Source organism: Liolophura sinensis, chromosome 8 (assembly GCF_032854445.1).
Source record: "Liolophura sinensis isolate JHLJ2023 chromosome 8, CUHK_Ljap_v2, whole genome shotgun sequence".
Taxonomy (NCBI): Eukaryota; Metazoa; Mollusca; class Polyplacophora; order Chitonida; family Chitonidae; genus Liolophura; species Liolophura sinensis.
The window spans coordinates 31,925,040-31,948,507 of NC_088302.1; the positions used below are offsets into that span (position 1 = coordinate 31,925,040).

The 23,468-nt window shown below is 37.1% G+C and overlaps 1 protein-coding gene across 1 annotated transcript in view; it reads right to left on the reverse strand.

The window, feature by feature from the left end:
- Nucleotides 1–23,468, reverse strand: part of LOC135473417 (gem-associated protein 5-like) — a 113,319-nt gene that overhangs the window by 55,028 nt on the left and 34,823 nt on the right. The window contains exon 17 of the mRNA XM_064753267.1: nt 15,064–15,207. Within this exon, the coding sequence (XP_064609337.1) occupies nt 15,064–15,207 (144 nt within the window). The remainder of the gene's footprint in view (nt 1–15,063; nt 15,208–23,468) is intronic.

Genomic DNA, 23,468 nt, shown 5'->3' on the forward strand with positions numbered 1-23,468 from the left:
ACCAAACAACAGGGTAGAGTAAGGATTCTCTCAACTATGAACGTCATGCTCCAGAATTACACGTAATATGATTTTTATATATGTATGCATGCTTAGGGTGAAATGTCATACTTAACAATTTTTCATTAGGAGGAGTCATTAGGTGTGTCTACATATATTATGTCTTCTTGTCACCACTGAAGTATCTGGCTGAAGACACCAGACACTCCACCCAGTCACATTATACTGACACCGGGCAAACCAGTCACGTTTCCTTGCTCTAACCTTTCAGTGCTGAGTGTGAAGCGAGGCAGCAGCAAGTCATGGGGATGATTCCTTCGTGGGTTTGATCCTGGGGTCTCTCGACTTCAGCAATATAACTATGTGTGTGGGTGTCATATAATATATATAAATATATGTGCACAGTAACCACAGTAATTTGTTTGGTGTTAAGATTATTGTCACGTACAAGAAGATATGATTACTACCATTTTTCTTTTGTTTTTCTGCTCTATTTGCTGATTATGTTCTGTGGTTGGATGAAATATGACTTAATCCACCCAGTGGATTCTCACACAACTAAGCTTTTAAAATTCCGACCCTTGTAAACAATGGGTTTCCTCAGAGCTAGATTATACACTTCTGTTGTGCTCGACTGCTTGAATTAAAAACTAGCTTTGTATGTTATGTATGTCAGTAATCTTCTCTTGCTGATATATGGAAGAGGTTGAAAAGTACATTTGTTCATGTTAATATTATCTTGCAGAAATGAGCTTTACTGATGGCAAAATACACCGGCAATATTTTGCACCAATATGCAGGCAGATTTGCCTGTAGGTTGGGGTCAATAAGCTGTCATGTGACACAAACAGAATGTCACAGGTCAACACAGTTCAGTGTTGTTTGATTAGTCACCTGGGTCGCCTCGATAGCCAGAAATCGCTGCAGTGGTCACACTACACAGATGAAGTGGAGGCTTACGTGTTTGATATGAGCAAATTTCAGAGAGGACAAGATTGTCTGTAAAATATGCAGGCGCACACACAACAGGTGGAGTGTTAGAAATTTTCAAAATACACCTGTAAAATCAAATAGTACATCCCCAGCTATAGTTACTCATTTTGAATACTTCTTTGAGTTCTACTGATCAGAGAAATGACCAGGTTTTGGGGGTTTCCATTTGTTTGGAAGACATGACATCCTCTGGGTAAAATATAATTAAGTTTCAGCACCAAACCTAATAGGCTATTACCTTTGCATCAAAACAATGGACTTTCTTGTGCCAAATTTTTAGGTCAAATATGCCACTTCATGCAATGGGTATCTGACAGGTGTAAAGCACAGCCATCTGTCAGTACACGGGATGGTAATTCAATCATGATGAACATGCCATTTGAAAACTGCTGGACTGATGGGTGTTGTGCAAACGTGGGGTTGGGCGAGCTACTATTGGTCGACAATAGACTCAAGGATGATTTTCTCCATGCTGGGTTGGATTTTATTTCTTCTGGGTGGAGAAAAAGGGAAGAGGGTATTACACATGATGGATTTGCATACATATATATATATACACTCCCATCCACGTGACATTTTTTTCATTATGATACTGGCTTCCGGCAATGGTATCCCATCATTCCCAGTGGACAAAAAACAAGAATATTGTTTTAATATAGAATCACATTAGTGAATGGTTGACCTTTACCAATATGCTTCAAGGCATGTCCTGTTAATGACAGTTCAGACATATTCTGTCTTGGAAAGCATTTGACCTTTGTATGTCCTTCAATCTCATGTCACAATAATAGCTGACCTCAAAAATTATACCCAGCTCCCCTCAAAGACACTCACAGCATATGCCATGGATAAATAATTTTATATTTTTAAAATTTTTTTTTTAATAATACAAATAATAATACATGTAATCACTAATTACAACTAAAAGAGCCTATATGTATATAATTTAATTATCGGATTCAAGCCTGTAATTTTTATGTTCAGGGGCCATTCAACCCAGACTTAAAAAAAAAGAAGATCTTTTTAATCATCATTTCACAGTTACATTTCAGAATCAATTTTAAATCTCTTCAGAGAGATGTATACAAACCATTAATACAAATCCATTCAAATGAGGTGTTTTGTGGCCAAAAATCACATTTTTCTTAAATCTCTAAATAGCTTAATGACGGGTACAGGTTATAAATGCACAAGTTTACATCAAGGTTAAGATGCATATAAATCTTTGTTGAAATTGCTACAGTATTTTCGGACAGACAAAAACACAGTTATTCTAGTTTTGTGGCCCTCTCCCCCTTCACAGCCTGAAAGAAAACTTTAAAACTCAAAAAAAGGTGAGCAAAAAGGGAGAAGTAATTTTTAGATGTTCCGTGCTTTGGTCGCAGACACATTAACAGGTAGGGGGCAGTGTTGTCATATCAGTGCATGGTGAGAATGCCAGATCTGTTATACGCAATTATCACTGTCTGCAGGGAGGGCATGTGCTGTACTAGTGGCTATGCACAGCATACAAGGCCTAGGGAGCAAATATAAAAGAAAGCACATGGCCTGCTGACTGAATGCTAATTCATGCTAACAGGTTACGTAAGGTTTAACTCACACCTAAGGATGGATAAAGGTTAGTCGATGCGAAGTGAAGTCCTGTAATTCCCATGACAGCTATATTGACCCAAGTACAATCCTTACAATAGCATAGAAACTTGCTACCTCAGGCATAAATTGCATCATGCAATTTTCCAAGAACAGCTAGGGACAAATATTCCCTTCAATATTACCGCATAATTGCAAGCCACATTTCACAAGCAGGCTATTTATGGTTTACAATTTTGTGACTTTCCTTTAAAATCTGACGATTGTGGGAATTTGTACAAGGTTTTTTTTTTTTTTGAGATACTACGCCTAACATTTTGTTCTGCACAGATTCTAATACTGACACCCCTAACCTTTTGTTTACAACATTGACTCTAATACACAATACACTAAGTCAGGAATTTGGTAATTTACGGTATTTAATATGTACACACCTAATCAAAGATGAAGTATTCCCATTATGCTGTTCCGCTCTATATATGTGCACACCCTGAACTCAATATATACCATACGTTTTTTACATACCACCCTAACTTTTGTTTAACATTGTTTCTAATATGCAAGTCAGGAATTCCGTAATTTACGGTATTTAATATGTACACACCGCATCAATAATGGGATATCCCCCACCTGCTATTATGCTCTACTTATGTACAAACCCTGAGCTCAATACATGCAGTGCTTTTTGAGATACAACTTCCAACATTTCGTTTGGAAGCTCATGCTGGCTTCCTCTCCAGCCGTACGTGTGAAGGTCTCCAGCAACCTGCAGATGGTCGTGGGTTTTCCCCTGGATTCTGCCCGGTTTCCTCCCACCCTATAGCTGGCCGCCGTCGTACAAGTGAAATATTCTTGAGTACGGCATAAAACACCAATCAAATAAATAAATAAATCCAACATTTCGTTTAATACTGCTTTTCCTAAGTTATGACTAAACTTTGTACAGGCGAACTAAACATAGAAAATGAAATTAAACACCTTTTTACTTCATTCAATCTTGAGGTTTTTGTGAACATCCTGTTTTTCAAGGCAGTTTTCTGATTATGAAAATATGTCTTCACCAGGAAAACTTGCATGGATCCTCTTTCAACAATAAAACTTATACTTTCTTTCCTCTGCTATAACATACAATAATATACTATACTTTACGACAGATGATGAAAAACTTGATTTCCTAAAAAAAACTGGATGAAATGTGATCTCCAACATCTAGTCTAATACATATCTTTGCCATCCATTATGATAATACTTACCTGATGTATACATATCGTTATACCAGAGCAGAAATCAGGTAAACCCATACACACCTATACTAAAGTCACTGATCAGTTATTGATTCAGACAAATTAGGACAAATACCATTAGCCAGTTGCAAAGTAAACATCACGAAGTAAGTGCATAGTGATCTTTGTACAAATACAGTCAAGAAGGGGAATCCTTCTCCAGCTTATTCACATGTACTTACGTGTTTTTCAGTCATAATAAAGGCCAAGTATTACTGTTTCAGTCAAAAACTGGCGAAATCCTCCCAATATGTGTTTTGTAGACGTGTGACAGTTTCAGACAATATTCAGCCAAAAATTTGAGAATCAGTGAAACTATATTCCTGCTAAACTGTTAGAAGCATTCCCATACTTACATGTATCTACATATAACACAGTCCCTCCCAAACGTTTAACTTTCAAAGTTGCTGAGTGCATGAGAACGAAGTTTTGTGCAAAATGCCCTTATGGTGGTGCACAAAAGTCTGCTGATACTGTACATATATATATACATACAAGTAAGTAGGTGGAGAGACACTTAGCAAACACAGAGATCAAGCCAACCAGTCTCGTTACCATACACAACAGACACGGCAGACTTCTGGACAACAGGCGTCAATTCAACTGTATATTCACAACCTACAAACATTTCATTCTCGCCTTACTTCACATATATATGTATCTCGTACCAAGCATACATCTTATGTTCGCTTTGTGCAAACAATTCTGTTAGGGTATACAGTGCATGTTTGTTTGTCACAGGCCCAATACAAAAATATCGGATCCTGCACAAGATCCTAAAGAACCCATTGTGCTTAACAGTTTTGCAAAAAAATATATATTTTTTCGAATTTTTGCGTTGTATATACAGATACAAATGGATCAGCATTTCTACATCTTTGTATTCTGAATGCAGTATTGAAGACGCTCTCATCAGGGAAATTTCGCTGAACATCTGTTAAGTTTAGCAATGTGCAAACAGAACACGTGTGCACAGCTAGTATATACTAACATGTATGTACAAGATGTTATGAAAGCGGTCGAGAAAACAGACAATAACACAGATATAACATCTGAGGTCTAGATACTTGACAATCAATAAAACTAGCATACAATTTCAACAAAAGATAAATAAAATAGGTAAATCCTGTATACTTTACATATACTGTGCATTCATGACCTGTTTTGCAGTATGCTGTTCATAGGACTCTTCTTGAATGTATTACTGTAACCCTTTAACCTTTTCGCATGTTTGTAGGGTGTTTATTATAGCATATTCTGAACGCATTAATCTGTGTTGACTGATAAAATTCTACTTTTTACGAAGCCCTGAAACTGGCCAGTCCAACCCATGTAGTTTTGTCTCCAAAATCAAATTAAAAATGTGCATAAATTTGACTGAAAGTCGCTCTTTCATATGTTAAAAGGTTGAGGAATTAGGGTAAATGTAAACTAAGGTTTAGTACTGCCCCTTGCATCTCCTGATGCAATAATGAACACAAACCAAAAAAACTCACACAGGGTCAAATAAACTGTGCATTAATAAGACACAAGTACATGTAAGCCAGAACTTGGAAGTTTTCCATCAAATTCAACACAGATATGAAATCTAAAAACAGATAACAACCAAAACATCGTTAAACGTTCTGATGGTACATTACATTAGTTTAATAGAAAGCAAAGTGACATGGATTTTCCCAAATAAAAACTCACACACTTCTTTAATCATGCTGTTACATACAAACATGACAGGAGAAGTTGTAGATATCAAATAAAAGCTGTCCTAGTTTGTACTACATATACAAGTACACCCCAGTGTTAAAGATACACAGAAACTGACATTCTGCCAGACACTTTCTATTCATGAAATATCAACTGATATTAATCCAGAAATTGATCCAAATATTTATTTGTTACTTCAATAGCCGTTAAGAGCAGCACTTCAGAATCTTCATTTACAAGGTCAGGTTCATGGGGGTAGGAAACTGGGGTGCCTGCAGTATCACCACCACCACCACCCTAGCTCCCCTTCCCCCCCCCCCCCCCCCCCCCGCCCCTCCCTCCCACTCTCCATTACCAGGCCTGACTTAAAGGCTCTGAGAGGTATTAACACTAACCTTAGTCTTACTATACAAGTATATGGATCAAGTGATTTGTTGAAATAAAAATGTTATCAAAACATCATGGCGGAACAAATGTTAACCACTACAGTTTTTCGAACAGCCTGTATGTTAATTTACAACACTGCACTTGCCTGTCCCCCCTCCCAAAAAAATTGCATGGAAGTACTGTTTCCTATCTGCCACTGTATAAAAATTCAATCCTACAGCATGCCGATCTAACTTTAAAAAATTGAAAGATTTAACTATGACAACATACTTGTATTCCCGAGGGAAAAAAAAATGAAGGATTAAACAGATAGACAGATTTACTACTCCATGATAACCCATGCATTGTTTCTACTCCATGGTAATCAATGAATTGTTACTACTCCATGATAACCCATGCATTCTTATTAGTCCATGATAACCCATGCATTGTTACTACTCCATGATAACCCATGCATTGTTACTACTCCATGGTATTCCATGCACTGTTACTACTCCATGATAACCCATGCATTCTTATTACTCCATGATAACCCATGCATTGTTACTACTCTATGATAACCCATGCATTGTTTCTACTCCATGACAACCCATGCATTGTTACTACTCCATGATAACCCATGCATTGTTACTACTCCATGATAACCCATGCGTTGTTACTACTCCATGATAACCCATGCATTGTTACTACTCCATGATAACCCATGCATTGTTACTACTCCATGGTATTCCATGCACTGTTACTTCTCCATGATAACCCATGCATTCTTATTACTCCATGATAACCCATGCATTGTTACTACTCTATGATAACCCATGCATTGTTTCTACTCCATGATAACCCATGCATTGTTACTACTCCATGATAACCCATGCATTGTTACTACTACATAATGACCTATGCATTGTTACTATTCCATGGTTATAACTGTAATGACATGACACTGTCATGTCCACTGAGGCACAGTAAATAATAACTGGAAATTTGAGAACATCTGGTCATTTTGAAAATTGTACTTGTGATATTATACTGGAATACTGCAATGAATGCTCAGAGTTTTGGTTTACCACAGTCATAATGACAATAACATTCCAACAGAAGAAAATTAATTAAGCAGAGTATACCTGTATGATACAATTCGAAAGTCCTGGTTAGCATACAAGAGTACTTGGATATACCATTTACATGTGAGACGTGAAAGTGCAGTATAGTGTTGTCAATAGAGTCGTCATTTCCTCAGTGTGTATCAGATTTCCGTCAACAGCACTCTCAAATATCAGACAGGAAATCAATGAAAAGAGACGGTGATGATACATGCTATGAAAAATTCACACCTACAAGCAGGTGGATCTTCATTCACCACCTCACCTGTTGCTCATCTCACTAACGAGATATAAAAAAAAACAAAAAGCAAGTGGAGACACAGGTGTGATTCTGCCTTAAGCCATTAAAGATATCTCTGCTGAATTAGCTTCAAAGCAGTTCATAAATAAGACATAAATCTCACCTGGCTGCATCTGAATTAATAAATAAGCCATAAAGATCTCTTACTTTATACTTACCTGAAACTAGGTTGTTTCCTCGTTAAGGATGGCCAGAACTTTCAATAATAAACTGGCAATAGTAATATATTCACACACATTCCATGTATGTTTAAGTCAAGGGGTTGGATTTAACTGGCCTCTGGTCACAGATGGAGAGAGCTAAAGCATCATAGCTCATTCAAGCGTTACTGTGTGTGCCACCTCTGCCGATATAGCTCCGCTCTGCTAGAGGGAAGCGAGCAAAGAACTGTGACAGAAGGCCGTGACCAAAATATACGTGCACACTTAAACAGTAACAGCTCTTTTCTTGTTCGTACAACTGGCCATAACAGTCAAACGTCTAAAGGAGCACATACTATATTGGTCTAAGCCCACGCCTGTTCACTCCTGCCCCTAATTATCTCCGTATACCTAAGAGGAAGCTAAAAGACACCCCTTTTTCCAGCAAATGAATTCAACATAACGTTCACAAAGGCCTGCAGTATTCCCAAGAACAGATCGCACTAATTATCACCCAGTTACGAGGCTCTACTTAACGAGCCGACCAGAGCCCAAACCAATCATCAGCATCAAAAACTTAACCTACTTGTCGTAGAGGCTCGATAATACGTTCGTCTTTTTGCACTAGCCTTACCACATCATGGGCAGTATTGTAAACACTAAAACCCAGATATGCTGGGCAAACGCCCTATAAACTTACATGTTTCACTTACACAGACCCTTAAGTCTGAAGTAGCAACTGATCTACTTGTTTGATACACTCATACACGTCGTAATTTGCTAAAAACAATAATTAAACCCAAAAATAGAACGATATTTAACACCGATGATACAACTGGAAGTAAAAAATTAGTAGAAAAAATTGTATCAATTAGCTGACATGAACATAGTAAAAAAATACTACTTACCTGGTTCTACATCCTATAGCACATGTAGTCCCTATTCCCCCTGGGCAATAGTACCTGTATTAGCTAGAGCTCTCAGCTATGTCCCAAACAACAATTACTGACATGTAGGCCTACATCTCACACTGAAAGCTGTACTCGCACGTATTAGTCCAATAGGGAAGAATATCTTAAAGATGTGCCGAACAGCTTGTGACAAATTAAGGACTTCTCCACGTGAGCTGTCGAGAAGTTTTTCCACTGAGCTACGTTTCCCACTTTCGTTTCCTTTTTCTATAATATAAAAAACAACGCCATGTCCTTTGTTTTTTTCTTCCAGTTTTCTTTTTTTACTGTTCTCTATTTTTGTGTCTGTCCTTTTTTTTCTCATCAGTTCAAGGCTATCATATTTCCCCTTACTTTTACCTGTGCATTCAGCTGGAAAGCATTTTAACCGGGCAACCACTTGTGACACTTCCTCTTCCTTATTCCTAAGAACATCGTACTAACATTGCTGGTTCAAATCTCCTAAATAACAAAATCTCATGAACACCATCTACCATTTGCGTTGAGTCGTATACACGCAATAATGTCTAGTCACATTCCCGCACGGAAAATCAATGTGCTTCTTTTATAATATGAGCTTCTAATCCTACAGAAGTGTTCCTCGAAAACACGATGAAATTCTCTTAAGTTCAGTGAGATAAAGTTCAAAGATCAATTAGAGCAATGTCGGATGCTGCACATGATAGAGCTGTCCAGCCTAATGAAGTTAGGCTTCAAGTGAAGGAAGCAGTTGGATCGGCTTCTTTGCTGGAGAGATGAGGGTATTGTGTGATGGTGGGACGATGGTGGGGGCAGAGGAGGGGGGGGGGGGGTTGCGGACCCACGCTATAGTCATCCACTGTACATCTCACACGATCTACTCCCACACTTAATGTGAACAGAGTGGTCATGCAGTTCAGACATACGTCAGGACATGGTGTCACGTTCTTCAGGTAATTCAAACAGCCACATCATAAACACACTTCTTTGGAATAAAGCTTAATCACGTGTCCCACGAAAAAATGGTCTCGTCCCATGGGAGCACAAAAAAAAACAACTGCTAATCAAACCGTTTACAAAACAGGGGATACTATATGACATACATGACTCACTGCGACACAAACCCTCCTCTCTCTCTCTCTCTCTCTCTCTCTCTCTCTCATGGGATATAATTAGTGATTGGCTAAATCTACCAATTCAGGCTCTCAGTTCCTCGTACATAGCTAGCCAGCCTCTTTTTCCTGGTCTCCTCTCCCACGCAAACACATCCAATCCAAGGTGTCAATTTGCCACGATCTGGAGAGAACCCCCACAGACTGGACTCAATCTGCAACAACAACTGTGGAGGGCTTTTTTTTTTTTAAATGTTACATTTTGCACTATAGGGCCAATGTCCACTGCCTTAGAAATGGACAATTCTACAGTTCTAGAGACTACACAAACTGTAGATGTTGTTGTCAAGTGTATAGGCTAACCAGGTGGTCGTAGCCTCTTGTGGTCACTCTCTGGACACATAAATAAGGCAGCATGGCAGTTAATAAGCCTTGTCAGAGACAGCTGTATTGATTAATGGCCGGAACTATACCACAGAGTTACATTATTACCACGGTACTGACCATGTGGCGACCTGTCCAATCAGGTAAACATCAAAGCTGGAATTGAACATCGGTACCTTCTCTACATATATAGGTAACACATGTATATATATTGTCAAGATTGGGATATCTGTGATATATGGGTGGCCAGTGCAACACTTTGATGGGCCAAAAACTTCAACAAAACTGGACACTGCCACCCCAACGGACAGCATTTGATCTCTCTCTCACAATACCTCTTTTTACTTCGTACACTGGCAAGCTAAAAATGTACCGCATTATACAGCAAGAAATATCACCTATCTCCATGATTAATATTCAAACACTTCATTCTTATACTAATGCCAGTTAGACATTTAAATCAAGAACAATTGTAATATCTGATGAGATGCAACCAAACCCCCCCCCCCCCCCCAAAAAATACTAGGATGTCAAAGATTTGTCCAATTGAGCACCTGACATACTAATCAGCTTTAATACAGCTGCTGTCACTGTTGAATTTCAAAGAGCTTTTAAACACAGCACGCACAGATGCAGATCTTCATGAAGTATGTTTTTTGTGTAAGCACTTGTTGGTTTCTTTCCCAGTACGATAAAATAAGCAAACAGAAACGATAACACAATAAATGCACATGTCAGATTTCATTAATGCTCTCTTAAAAAGGTGCGTCATTCGGTCATATTTTCATGCTGTGCGAGCCTGCCTGTCATTTTCACACAATAATGAAGACATATCATCTTTTAAATAAAGTTGTCAATAAATTGTGACTGTCACTAATTTTTTTTTTTTTTGAAGACCGCTCTAAGGCACACAACCCCCTCCTCCCTCTTTCAATCATCCATACCCCACCCCCACCAACCATGTTTGTCCCAAACAGCCAATACATGTGATATGTTATGAACATCTTGCTATCTCACCACTCATCTTATAATGAATCATCAAAATCTTCTGTTTTAGTGATGTTCCCATCTCCCATCCTAAATGCACAGAGTCACAAGTTACTGTAAACAATTAGGTGGACAAAAAGTGCATCAGCTAGGACATTTCAAGTCAATGTAATTGTGACGGGGCTAACCAGCTGGGGATTTGAACCAGCGATCTCAAATCCACACTTCTACCGCTATACTAAAAGGAAATTCCCTCCAGCGTGGCGATAGATTGCACTCATACCATGTGACAGGATAGTACATGTAGATGTACATAAGTCACCAGTGAACACTGTAATGGATTTTTTAAATTAAATTTAACCTATATATATATATATTTTACCTGTGTTATGATGACATAATATCGAACTTGACATTTTAAACTTGCAGAATAAAATGCTCCGTTCTCTCCACATGTACATGTATTTGTTCCTAACTCTCATTACACACTGTCAACAGGATAGATGTCAAAAACATCCAAAATTAAAACAAATCTTAAGAACACTGATCTTCTTCTGACCACATTTTTCTTCTCTGTTTTGTATTCCCCTCCATAGCAAGATAGAGCAGAATTCAACATCTGTTTTCCACAACTAGTGAATTTTGCAATACCTGTGGTTTAATGTCAGATGGTAAAGCTAACAGCCTTACAACAAACATATTCTTGAATCTACCACAGCTGTAACAAAACTCTGCATAAGCTGTAACAAAACTCTGCATAAGCTGTAACAAAACTCTGCATAATGATAACAGTTAGTGTTATCAATGTCATCTCCACTTATAACCGATAATGCTCACTTATACTGAGTCCAAAGAAATATTCATAGTTTCAGATATATAAGTGAGATTTTACAACATTTCATCTTGTCTTATGTTGATTAATAACATGTATACATGGAGCCGAATAGAGTTCACACCTTGAATGACCTCAACATTGGTCAAGGTCATCACTCCATCTGCACAGATTGAAATACCAATGTAATGTCGTTTTTTTTTTTCTTTTCACATTATCGTTAGTTCAAGAGTCATGACTGTTCCATCAACACCTACTGGTGTCATTCAGTCAGGAGAAATTGGTAGTGCGAGCGGAGATATATGGGACACCATTTATAAAGAATACATATTGGAACTTAATTCCCACCTGGACAATTGGGTTTTTTTTTTTCCTTACAAGCAGGTGTATATATTAAATCCTGCCTGAAATACGACACCAAGGTGATCGCCTTCATAAAAATAGAATACGTTGAATTCACCATTCATCAAAAATAGTAATGAATATATTACTCTAATTTAAATTTGAATTTAAAGTGTGATTGAATGATTGTCTTATAATGGTACAGTGAACACATGCAGTAAACTTTGTCCACTCTCATTCCTCAACATTTCGCATATGAAAAAACAACTTTTAGAGCAATCACTGCAAACTTTTAACTTGTTCTTGATCTGTTTATGAACTGACAACAGCTATGTGAAAATGTGTCATTCATTTTATACAGGTAGCAAAAATTACGGATTAAGAGTACACTAATTCTTTAACCTATTCGCACACCTGTCGTGATACGTGTGTGATTGCTGTCACCTAAGAACGGATTACAGGGGACTGTTCCCCAAAACAATTTTTGCTTTAAGTCAAAATTAAAAAGCACTTTGCAATGTGTACTTTCGGGAATTGAAAGTTGAAATTTGGATACGTTTGTTTTAAGATAACATTAATGAGGTAGACAACATATTAATTTCTAAAGCTCCAAAATAAGCTTTAAGATCATATTTCAAATTTAGCTTTACGACAGGAATGGAATTGGCCCAAGGAGTTTTAGAATTGGGCTTAAGATTCGTTTAGCAGAGTGAATATCAGAGTGGCATAAGCCTTGGAGTACATGACTGAAATACACAGGGTCAAATTATTTCAATTTGTAAATGAAGAAAAAATCTGATCAGTTGTCCAGAGGCTTGTTCATTGTGGAGGTACATTTACACACTTTTATGACTTCAAACAATTAAGGGTTGAAGACCTCATTTACTGATACGCACCCTGAGGCATAAGTTGAGGAAAATAAACCTGTTTGTGTTCATTAACAGTTTTATTCCCATCAGTAGAACCCACATTTGTTGTTAATGTGAAGCATAATGCTGTAACTTTGTGCAATGATGGAGCTGTGATTAGGTTGTTCGTCATGAATTGTCGGTTTTTGTTTCCACTTTTGTAACAAACCTCACAAATCTAATTTTTTTTTCTTGTATATCATGTTGCCTTATCCTGATTTAATCTCAGCACAATTTTAAATAAGGTCACAAAAAAAAAAACCCTGAGGTAAAGTTCATAAATAGTCAGACATTTCAATGAAATTTTATTCTTCAAGTCACCATATTCCATTAACCGTCCACGTGCAAAACATAACAATCAATGTAGTCAGTATAAAGCAAATAAATCAGGCATTTAATTTTGAACACTTTCAACCATCAGCAATAGCCTTGTTCTAAGGGTGATCCTTTCTCAATCATGAACTCATCCTTAATTATCTTTGGGGGAAAATGGGAATTAATCTCTGCATGTATAAAAGGGTATTAAATCCTCTTTTTGTAATAATATACAGTTTTTTCATGGTGAAAGCAAGCATATAATGTCTTCTGCCTTGAGCATATAAATGCTGATATTTACCGACAATTCTTAACAGTCATGGACTGATAACATAAACTATGGTTATTACCTTAGAATAAATTGAATTTCTTAATTTTTTAAACATTATTAGAGACAAATTGAAATTTGAAATCAAATTGACAGTATTGGAATCTTATAAAGTCTGCCTATAAAAGCACTAAAGCTGGCGAGACAAGCAAGGCTGGACTAATTGTTTTCATATAATGTTTTCAGAATGTTTTGTGAAAAAAAAACATGTAATGCCTCATTTTATTGTTTAACTTTACGGTTACCTGCACTGTACAAAATCCCCCAACGTTCATTCATACAGAAGTTTAAAACTAGAACCCTTAATCCATGTACTTGTACTTTAAAAGCCTCTAACCCAAAGACTCCTATATATATATATATATATATATATAGATAGATAGATAGATAGATAGATAGATAGATATGCCAAGTTTACAGTTGATTCTGATGGAGATCTTACTAGTACGCACATATCCATCACGCATCATGTACATTTAGCAATTCATTTACACCAAACTGAGCAAATTAAGTCTTTCGCTTGCATCCCACATCATTATCGTATATTTCCTCAATTCCTACAATAATATTCACTCTAGTGAAAATGCTACTTTTTTTATTTATTTATTTATTTGATTCGTGTTGCACATCGTGCTCAAGAATATTTTAATTATACAATGGCAACTAGTATTAGAGTGGAAGGAAAATAGGCAGGGCCCAGCAAAAAATTGCACACAAGCCTCCACAGGTTGCCGGTAGACCAGGTAAATGCTAATTATTTTGAATGTACATTACATTCACTGAAGTATTAGCATATAGCAATGTTCAGTAGGGTAAAAAAAAAGTTAGCAACATAGTTCAATGACATTCATTATGCTGCATATATTTCATACAGCAATGCTTAGAAGAAAAATGTCTTAACCTAGCACGCAGTCAATCCTAATATATATATATATATGCACACACACACGTACGTACATATAGTACCAGAATCACCTTTGATTTGTACTTTGTACACGTACATGTAATTATTGCATATTTGCTTTAATCTAGCTTTACATACTGATTTTAGACTACTTTTAAGCAAATTCTGATGCATTATTTTAAAATTCACTTCAGCACACCAACAAAAATAAAATGTATAACTACTCCTATAACTGTAAATTTATATACCCCCCTCCCCCCCCTCAAAAAAAAAACACCTACTAATTTGGACAATTCCACTCTTATCCCTCCCCTACCAATATAACAACATGCACCACCATCACCACCCACACCACCCACTTTCTTGGGGGGGCTAGTAAACTTAAGTTTAGCTAAAAACTTGTTTTTGAAACCTCTGCCCTTTAAAGTGTAATTCTATACCTGAACCTAACGAAATATGGGGAATGCCATGGGAAGAGCTATCATTTCTTAATGTCACTAGAAACTTGTGTTACGAAGACTTACCCGACAGATAAATCTTCTTCACCAGAGTCAGAAGGTCTTGGTGTTGTTGTTGTCTACTGCAGTTTTCCCGACCAGCCAGTATGGGGAAAAAGGACTTTGTTCTCCTCTTTTTCCGAACATTATCTGACCTGGAGACAATCTGGCCTACAAGAAAACAAGAACAGAGATATGTGTATGAACAGTGTGGGATTACCAACACATGGTTTGTCTGGGTTTGTCTCAGTGTGCTGTGTTTATGTCAAACAGAAGGTTTGTTTAACACCGGTTGACAGATATAATAAATCACCTGGGATAAAGTGACTGGGCTACACAGAGCTCAGAGACCAAATTACACGTAACAGAAGCGGCCAAAAACACAACCTAAAACACCTTGTTTGGCAAGTATATATTACAAGATGCCTTCATTAACTTTCCAAACTATGTATCCATCCATCTGTATCCAAGCATAAACAGGTCTTCTGGTTAGAAATTTGTCCTATTTTAAGCCTGGTCACTTTTCAGCTATTCTAAAAGAGCATTCATGAATTATGAAACTACAACTTCTCGTTATTAACCTTTGTCCAAAAATAAAAGGAGCTCCTTTTCTTCATTAGTACCTGCTCCACATTGCTACAAACGGCATTTCAAAACATCACTGCATGGTACGGTTGCACTCCTTCCTAACCACTTTGGTGTTACATGCCACTATAACAACCTCATTAGTCATATACATCATTCCCTCATTCCAACAGCATAGCTGTCACAGTTAGTTCCAGTTTCATCCCCCCCCCCCTCCCCCAATGAACTTGGTACTATGCCCTGGGAGTAAACAGTAGCCAGGATGTGAGGTTAGGTATGTGCCAGGGTATCAGATAACGACAGCTAGGGCTCTGAGAGCTTTATAGCTTCTTAACACTGATACCGAATACATGCAACAAGTATGTACCATGTACGTCACAACTTTAAGTGGTTGCTCTGGACAAAAACCTGCAATACTCCATTAGTCCTAGCTTTCTATATTTTTATTTTTGATAAGGCATTTTATACTATCTTTTTTCTCTTCAGATTTGTCAAAACATGGTAATGAAGATGAATGAAACGTGGTAATGAAGATGAATCAAGATGAATGAAGATACATATATATATAGTTAAAGACATAGAGAAAGATCCCCTGCCGAGGAGAATATACATAGGAAAAAAAATAATAAAACGTCTTCTCAACTTTCTACATTCTGTTATATTCTAACTGCAGTTTCAAACTTCATGTTATTTTCAAGGGATATGAATATGAATGTCCACAGAGGTCTTTATATAGGATACATGTTACCAGTAACTAAGGAACATGTTACGCACGTGTCAAAACAGACAGTAGTTTAGTTACATGGCATAATACATGGATAAATTGTTGCTGGGAACAAGGTCGTACATGTATAAAGTTGTTAAGTAGCGAAAAATATATTAATCAGTACCTGAGAGTGTCTATCCGCAGAGCGACTAGTGACGATGCGTCTTTATTAGCATCGAACGGATGACCCTGCGGATAATCTGTGACATAATATTTGTACATATACAATGAGTAATACATACAATGAGTAAAAAATGAAAAATTAATCAACATAAATTATGCAAGCACTTGGTACATCATCATATTATGAGATACAATGTTAGGGCCGATGACTACCATTGAGACATGGGTTGTATTTATTTCTGAAGAAAGTTGCTTTTACATCTAAGGTGGCTTGATTTCCATCTAATACTTTATAAAATGTAAAGACTTTATACGAGGGGGTCGATGACAATGCGCATGAGTGTATGTGCTTACTGATTGGAAGATGACAAAATTCTTCGTTGTTGATATGTTGTTGATGCAGCGTCAGTCTGGAGCAGAGATCTGAGGTCTGGCCAATAGTCAAACTTCTATCTATTGGATTGAAGTCAGAAGTCAGCTCTGGATAAATCTTACATCAAATCCTAACATTATTATAAAAGAAGCAGACAAAGGGAAAGTTGTCGTTGTTATGGATAAGTTCTTTTATAAAACAAAACTTATGGAATTGCTTGAGGACAAGCAGAAGTAGGTAGCAACCCAGGTAGTGAAATACTCAGTGAACTTCGGAAATTGATATGTAAACATGAACGAGACCTTACTAAAAATGAATGCGAGTATCTAACCAAATCTGAATCTAAAACCAGCAATTTCTATGGTCTTCCTAAAGTACATAAATCAAAACAGATTACCATGGCTACTGAAGACGAGAAATGAGAGTTCATTACACCGCGCTGTCCTTCCGATTTGAAATTTAGACCAACTATAGCTGGTCCTTGCTCTCCTACACAAAAGCTTAGCCATATAGTTGACATTTTACTTAGGCCATTTATTGGTCATGTAAAAAGTAACGTCAGAGATGATATCTTCCTAAATAAGCTACCGCAGGATGTAGACCATGATGTCCAAATGGCCACTTTTGATGTGAACAGTTTATATAGCAACATTCCGCACGAGCTGGGAATAGAAGCAATACAATATTGGTTAAATCAACATCCCCAATCACTGGACAAACGCTGCAAAAACGAATTTCTAACAGATTGTATAAAATCTTTCTTAAACGATAACTCATTCTGTTTTAACAATTGTCATTATGTACAAATTCTTGGGACAGCAATGGGAACAAAGACGGCCCTGGTTTATGCAACATTAGTAATGGGCTATTTAGAAATATCTCTTTACAAAAAAATAGAAACCAATTTTGGACATGATTTTGAGGCAGAATTTAAAAGCCAGTGGAAAAGATACCTGGTTGATAGTTTTATTTTCTGGCCAAAGGAAGCTGGGCAGATTGATCTTCTCTTTGATAGCCTCAATAACCTTCATCCCCAAATATCATTCACAATGGAAGTAAATTCTAAGTCAATACCCTGTTTAGACATACTTGTCTTGAAAGAGGGGACTTCTATATCAACTGATATTTATCAAAAACCCACGGACACACAACTCCATCTTCATTTTAGTTCGAATCATGGGCATCATACTCGAGAAAATATCCCATGTTTCCTTGCCAGAAGAATCTGTACAATAGTAAACGTAAAATCGAAACAAAATGAGAGATTAATAGAGCTTAAATCATGTCTACGCAACAGGGGTTATACGGAAGGATTAATTGACAAAGGAATTAGGACCGCTCGGATTCGTTCATTGACTGAACTGAGGGAACCCTCACAGAATAAACCTGATGAGAAGGTAATTCCATTTGTTTCGACACATAATCCCAATAATAGCAACATCTTCCCAATCATCGTGAATACCTTACCAATTCTAAAAAACAGTGACAGGATGAAAAATATTCTAGCCAAATCTAAGGTCAATTAATAGCAAACGACAGACTCCAAGCCTCAAAAAAATGTTAACTGGTGCTCACTTTTCAGAAAAATCTGTGATTCCATCGGTTTCTAAATGCAATAAACCCAGATGTGGAGCATGCATACACATATTATAAGGATCAAGCTTTGAATTTGAGAAAGAAGATTTTTTTCTTTAATGTAAAATTTGACATGTGCTGCACTGTAAAAAAAAGTTGTATATGCACTTGTTTGCATGGGGTGTGGAAAACAATATATTGGCCAGACCTCAGATCTCCGCTCCAGATTGACGCTGCATCGACAACATATCAACAGCGAAGAATTTTGTCATCTTCCAATCAGTATACACATACGCTCATGCACATTGTCATCGACTCCCTCGTATAAAGTCTTTCCATTTTATAAAGTATTAGATGGAAATCAAGCCACCTTAGATGTAAAAGAAACTTTCTTCAGAAATAAATACAACCCATGTCTCAATGGTAGTCATCGGCCCTAACATTGTATCTCATAATATGATGATGTACCATGTGCTTGCATAATTTATGTTGATTTAATTTTTCATTTTTTACTCAATGTATATATCATTCATTGTATATGTACAAATATTATGTCACAGATTATCCGCAGGGTCATCCGTTCGATGCTAATAAAGACACATCGTCACTAGTCGCCCTGCGGGTGGACACTCTCAGGTACTGATTTTTCTATTGTTCGCTACTTAACAGCTTTATACATGTACGACCTTGTTCCCAGCAACAATTCATCCATGTATTATGCCATGTAACTAAACCACTGCCTGTTTTGACATGTAGGCCTACGTAACATGTTCCTTAGTTACTGATAACACATATCCTATATAAAGACCTCTGTGGACATTCATATTCATATCCCTTGAAAATAACATGAAGTTTGAAACTGCCGTTGGAATATAACAGAATGTAGAAAGTTAAGAAGGCGTTTTATTATTTTTTTTCCTATTTATACATATACATACATTCATACATACATACATACATACACACAGTTATGGGCTGTTGTTGATTTTAGGGTATTACAAATAAACAAATAAGCAGTCACCAAGCCAACAACTGGGCAGATTAGACTACAGCCAAACGGATGGAAGAGGCACCAAATTCATTCACAGTATGAATTTGCTGGGAAGTTGTTAAGTACTTGTATTAATCAAACAGTACTTTGATAAAGCATGTACCTTCAGTTGATCCAAACCTAAGCGGATACCAAATTGACTTCGGCCAACTTATTCAGCTTGTCTATAAAAGCGTTTCCTTTTCTCACCGACATGACTCTTCTCACCAACGTGACTTTTCTCACCGACATGACTGAAGTAAGTCCTAATTTCCTACAGTAAATATTTTTGGTGTCTTGTAAAATTGGACTCCTTCAATCATTTGTTAATAGCATGTACAGGCCACACCAACTTTAAATGTCGTTAAATGGTCAACCTAATTCTTTTTAAATGTTGTCTGTGGGTATAAAAACTAAAAAACAATGTCGGTGGGTATAAAATAAAACTAAAAAATGTATTAAAACTATCTTGAAAATTTTTCCTCAGCTGTTGATCAGAAAGCCTTGAAAAATAAGAAAATTATAAAAACATCAAGACTGAACAAAATAAAAAGGTAGATGTTCACATTAACTTTAATTCCATTTTTGGATTTTTTCAATAGTGTCAGATCACGCAAAAAAAACAAAAAAAAAAAACACACACAATTTATACACATTTACATAATTACATTACATAATTTTGCCTTACATACAAGTTCTCACATATTCATGCACATACAATGTACTAGGTAGGGCTCTCAATTAAGTGACGATCGAATGTACAATAGTGTGAAACTTGAATGCATGGTTCCTGGTGAAAACCATACAACAATAATTGCGAAAAATATAGCTAGTGGGTTTTTCACACAGTTGCCTTTCAGAGACAGCTGCAATCTAATCAATCAATGTCGCAAAATGCCAGGTAAGTTAAAAAATATCATCAATTGCCAACTACCCTGTAACCCCAAATTACACTGCAAAGAGAAAACATTCCATCATTTCATCTAGCAAATACAGTTACATGTACATGCATGTGTGACTGTTTTATTCCAGTACACTGTACCTCTCCACAATTACTGCCTTTCTCCTGCCTGAAGTCTACTAATAATTATATCCACAAATAACTCTGCTGCGTGTCACTGACTGCAGTGTTGTTGCGCTCGAGGTAACGGATATGTAATGGCTGGGTGGCTAAGCACCCATTTCTTCATGAATACTTAATAAAGGCTGTCGTTAAGGCTTTTTAAACAAGTTGAGATATAAGGCAGCTGGGTGGTTCAGGATATAGCAGACCAATATGGTCACTGGATACAACTGGTGACATTTACTAGAATAATATCGATTCTGACAGATTCAGGTAAATGTCAAAGGGGGAGGGGGGTAATTGTCCGTGGGAGGAGATTCACTGAAACAGTACCAAATCAAAACAATCCAGAATCAACAAGTCATCAGATAATATGCAACATGACCAGTCTAACCCATTTTCTGTAATGATTGCAATAATGGACGTAAAGGAATTCAGTTGACAGGGTACTTCAGGGCATAAAATCTATACCCTAATGTCTCAACCTTTTCTCATATAAAAGAACAACTTTCAGTGCAATTTATGCACGTTTTTGATTTGATTTTGGAGATAAAATTACATTGGTTGGATTGACCCACTTCAGAGCTTCAAAGAAGTATAACTTTGTCGTTCTACACACAATAATGCCTTCAGAATATGTTTGAATAAACAACTTGCAAATAGTGAAAAGGTTGAAGAATTACAGTAACATATTCAAATTCAGTGAACTTGTTACAAGAGGAAAGGCAAAAAGGTCTGTTCTGGAATAGTTTATACCTTTTTTATTTTATTAATTTGATTTGGCAGATTTAAACAAAATCCTACATTACCTGAATTGATTTTCACCTTAACTAAAAACAAGAAATTCCACTTGATTAAAGTTGTTTGATTATAAAAATCTGCTGAGCAATTTAAAAGTGAATGTGTTCTTTTAAATTTATTATTACAAATCCAGATTCTTTGGATCATTTTCACAAAACACAGTAAATAGAACATAAATTTTTCATTAGTGTTATCAAAATAATAGCCATCTAACCTATATAACATCAAAAAAGTGAAGATACATCAAATTTATGAAAATCTGTGGAAATCATCTCATAATACAAACTCAGAGTTTCCACTTCTAAAAAGTTTAAATCTGAATCTCTAAAACAGCACGATAAATTCAAGGACTTTTACACTGAAATTCATCTCAAAATAACAGTAAACGAGTTCAAAAACATTTTATACTCTTAATCGAGGCACATAATGCATATGCTATCTATAAATATGAAAAATTTGAAGGCTTGAAGTTCACAACTTTACACATAATGGAAGTGTCAGATAGATTACACTACCTCACATTATTAGCAGCGTAAGTTGAAAAACCTCAAGATAGACAATGCCATCAGATAAAAAGCGATCAAAAAAAAAATGACAGTATTAAGTGATGTGTTTCAATCTGTAGATAAGTGTTAACGGCAAAATGTTTACAAAACTGCTAAGGAAAGGGCAAAGGTCAGATGATAATATCAACTGCTTATGGTTCACTAATTTTAATTGTTGGCCTAAGTTCCGTTGTCCACCATTCATAGTTTAGTCAAACACAAGTTCTTCTGGACACACGAAAATTATCCAATACATTGGGAGTCTTTGACTGGACTAAGCACTGAACTCAGGCTTCAAAGTTAGTTTAGGCAGATTGTCACGATTGTAACACTATATGGGCACTATGACTGCGAGAGACTGTCCCCGGAGAGGAAACTTAATGTATGACCACCTGACCTAATAAAAGTTTATTGGAGCTATCAACCTTTTATTGCCACCAAGGCTGGCAAGAAAAACAGAAGAAGATGAATCTCAACAATTCCCTGGCCCTAACTGCGATTGAACCTAACCCTGTTTGAAGGCTCTAAGGATAGCATCTTAACATGAAAGCCATAACGTGCCTCCTCGTCAAATACTGGTCCAGCTAGTCCTATACAGGATTCAGAATGGAGGACTTCTGATTCTCCAGTGCGAGAGTACTCGGACTTCAGGCGCTTGGCCAATAATGGTCCTAAACCAATCTCAGAGCGTGCTCCATTTAAAAACCTCATGCAGTTGCCGTGGTAACTTATCGCAGCATTTGAGACAAGGATTACCACCAAAAATGTCTCCATGGCCTTAAGTTTGCTGTTGGCTTATCGCAAGCACAATGTTGATCAGTTATTTGCCACGCGAGCCCAATATTCCCTGGTGAGTGAGTGAGTGCCTGGGGTTTAACGTCGTGCTCAACAATTTTTCAGTCATTTGACAACGAAGGGATCCTTAGAGTGTATGTAATGTGCCTCCTTGTTGCAGGACGGATTTCCACCGCTCTTATATCTAGTGCTGCTCACTGAGATGACTCACTGAAGACAAAGTAAGCCGGCCCGCCCAAGCCATTATACTGATACGGGTCAACCAGTCGTTGCACTATAACCTTCATGGTGAACGCCAAGCAAGGAAGTTACAACTTACTCTTTTAAAGTCTTAGGTGTGACTCCACCCAGGATTGATCCTGGATCTACTGCTCCGGAAGGGGACGCTCTACCAACTGTGCTATCCGGGCCGGTATATTCCCTGGTGATGTTCAAAGCGAGCAGTTGTACTGAGAACTCTGACACATTTGACAACTGCAGGTAACTGCACCATGTTCTGCAGCTGGTTTGGGACCAATTTTTGGCGCACCAAAATTTTGACGGACCTAAGGTCAAAGTCATCTCCGAAGAGAAATTTTACCGAATGTGGGTCTGGGGCCACACGACTTCATAAGTCACACTTCTCGTAATATTTTTCGTAAAAGACATCTAAGTTATAGTGCCATTATGATGACATTGTTTAGAATAAAAGTCACGAATAATTGATTTGTGACATTTTGTGAAGGTGGCCTCAGTTGTTTTGGAGACACAATGTTGGCAAGCTCAATATCAGCTCT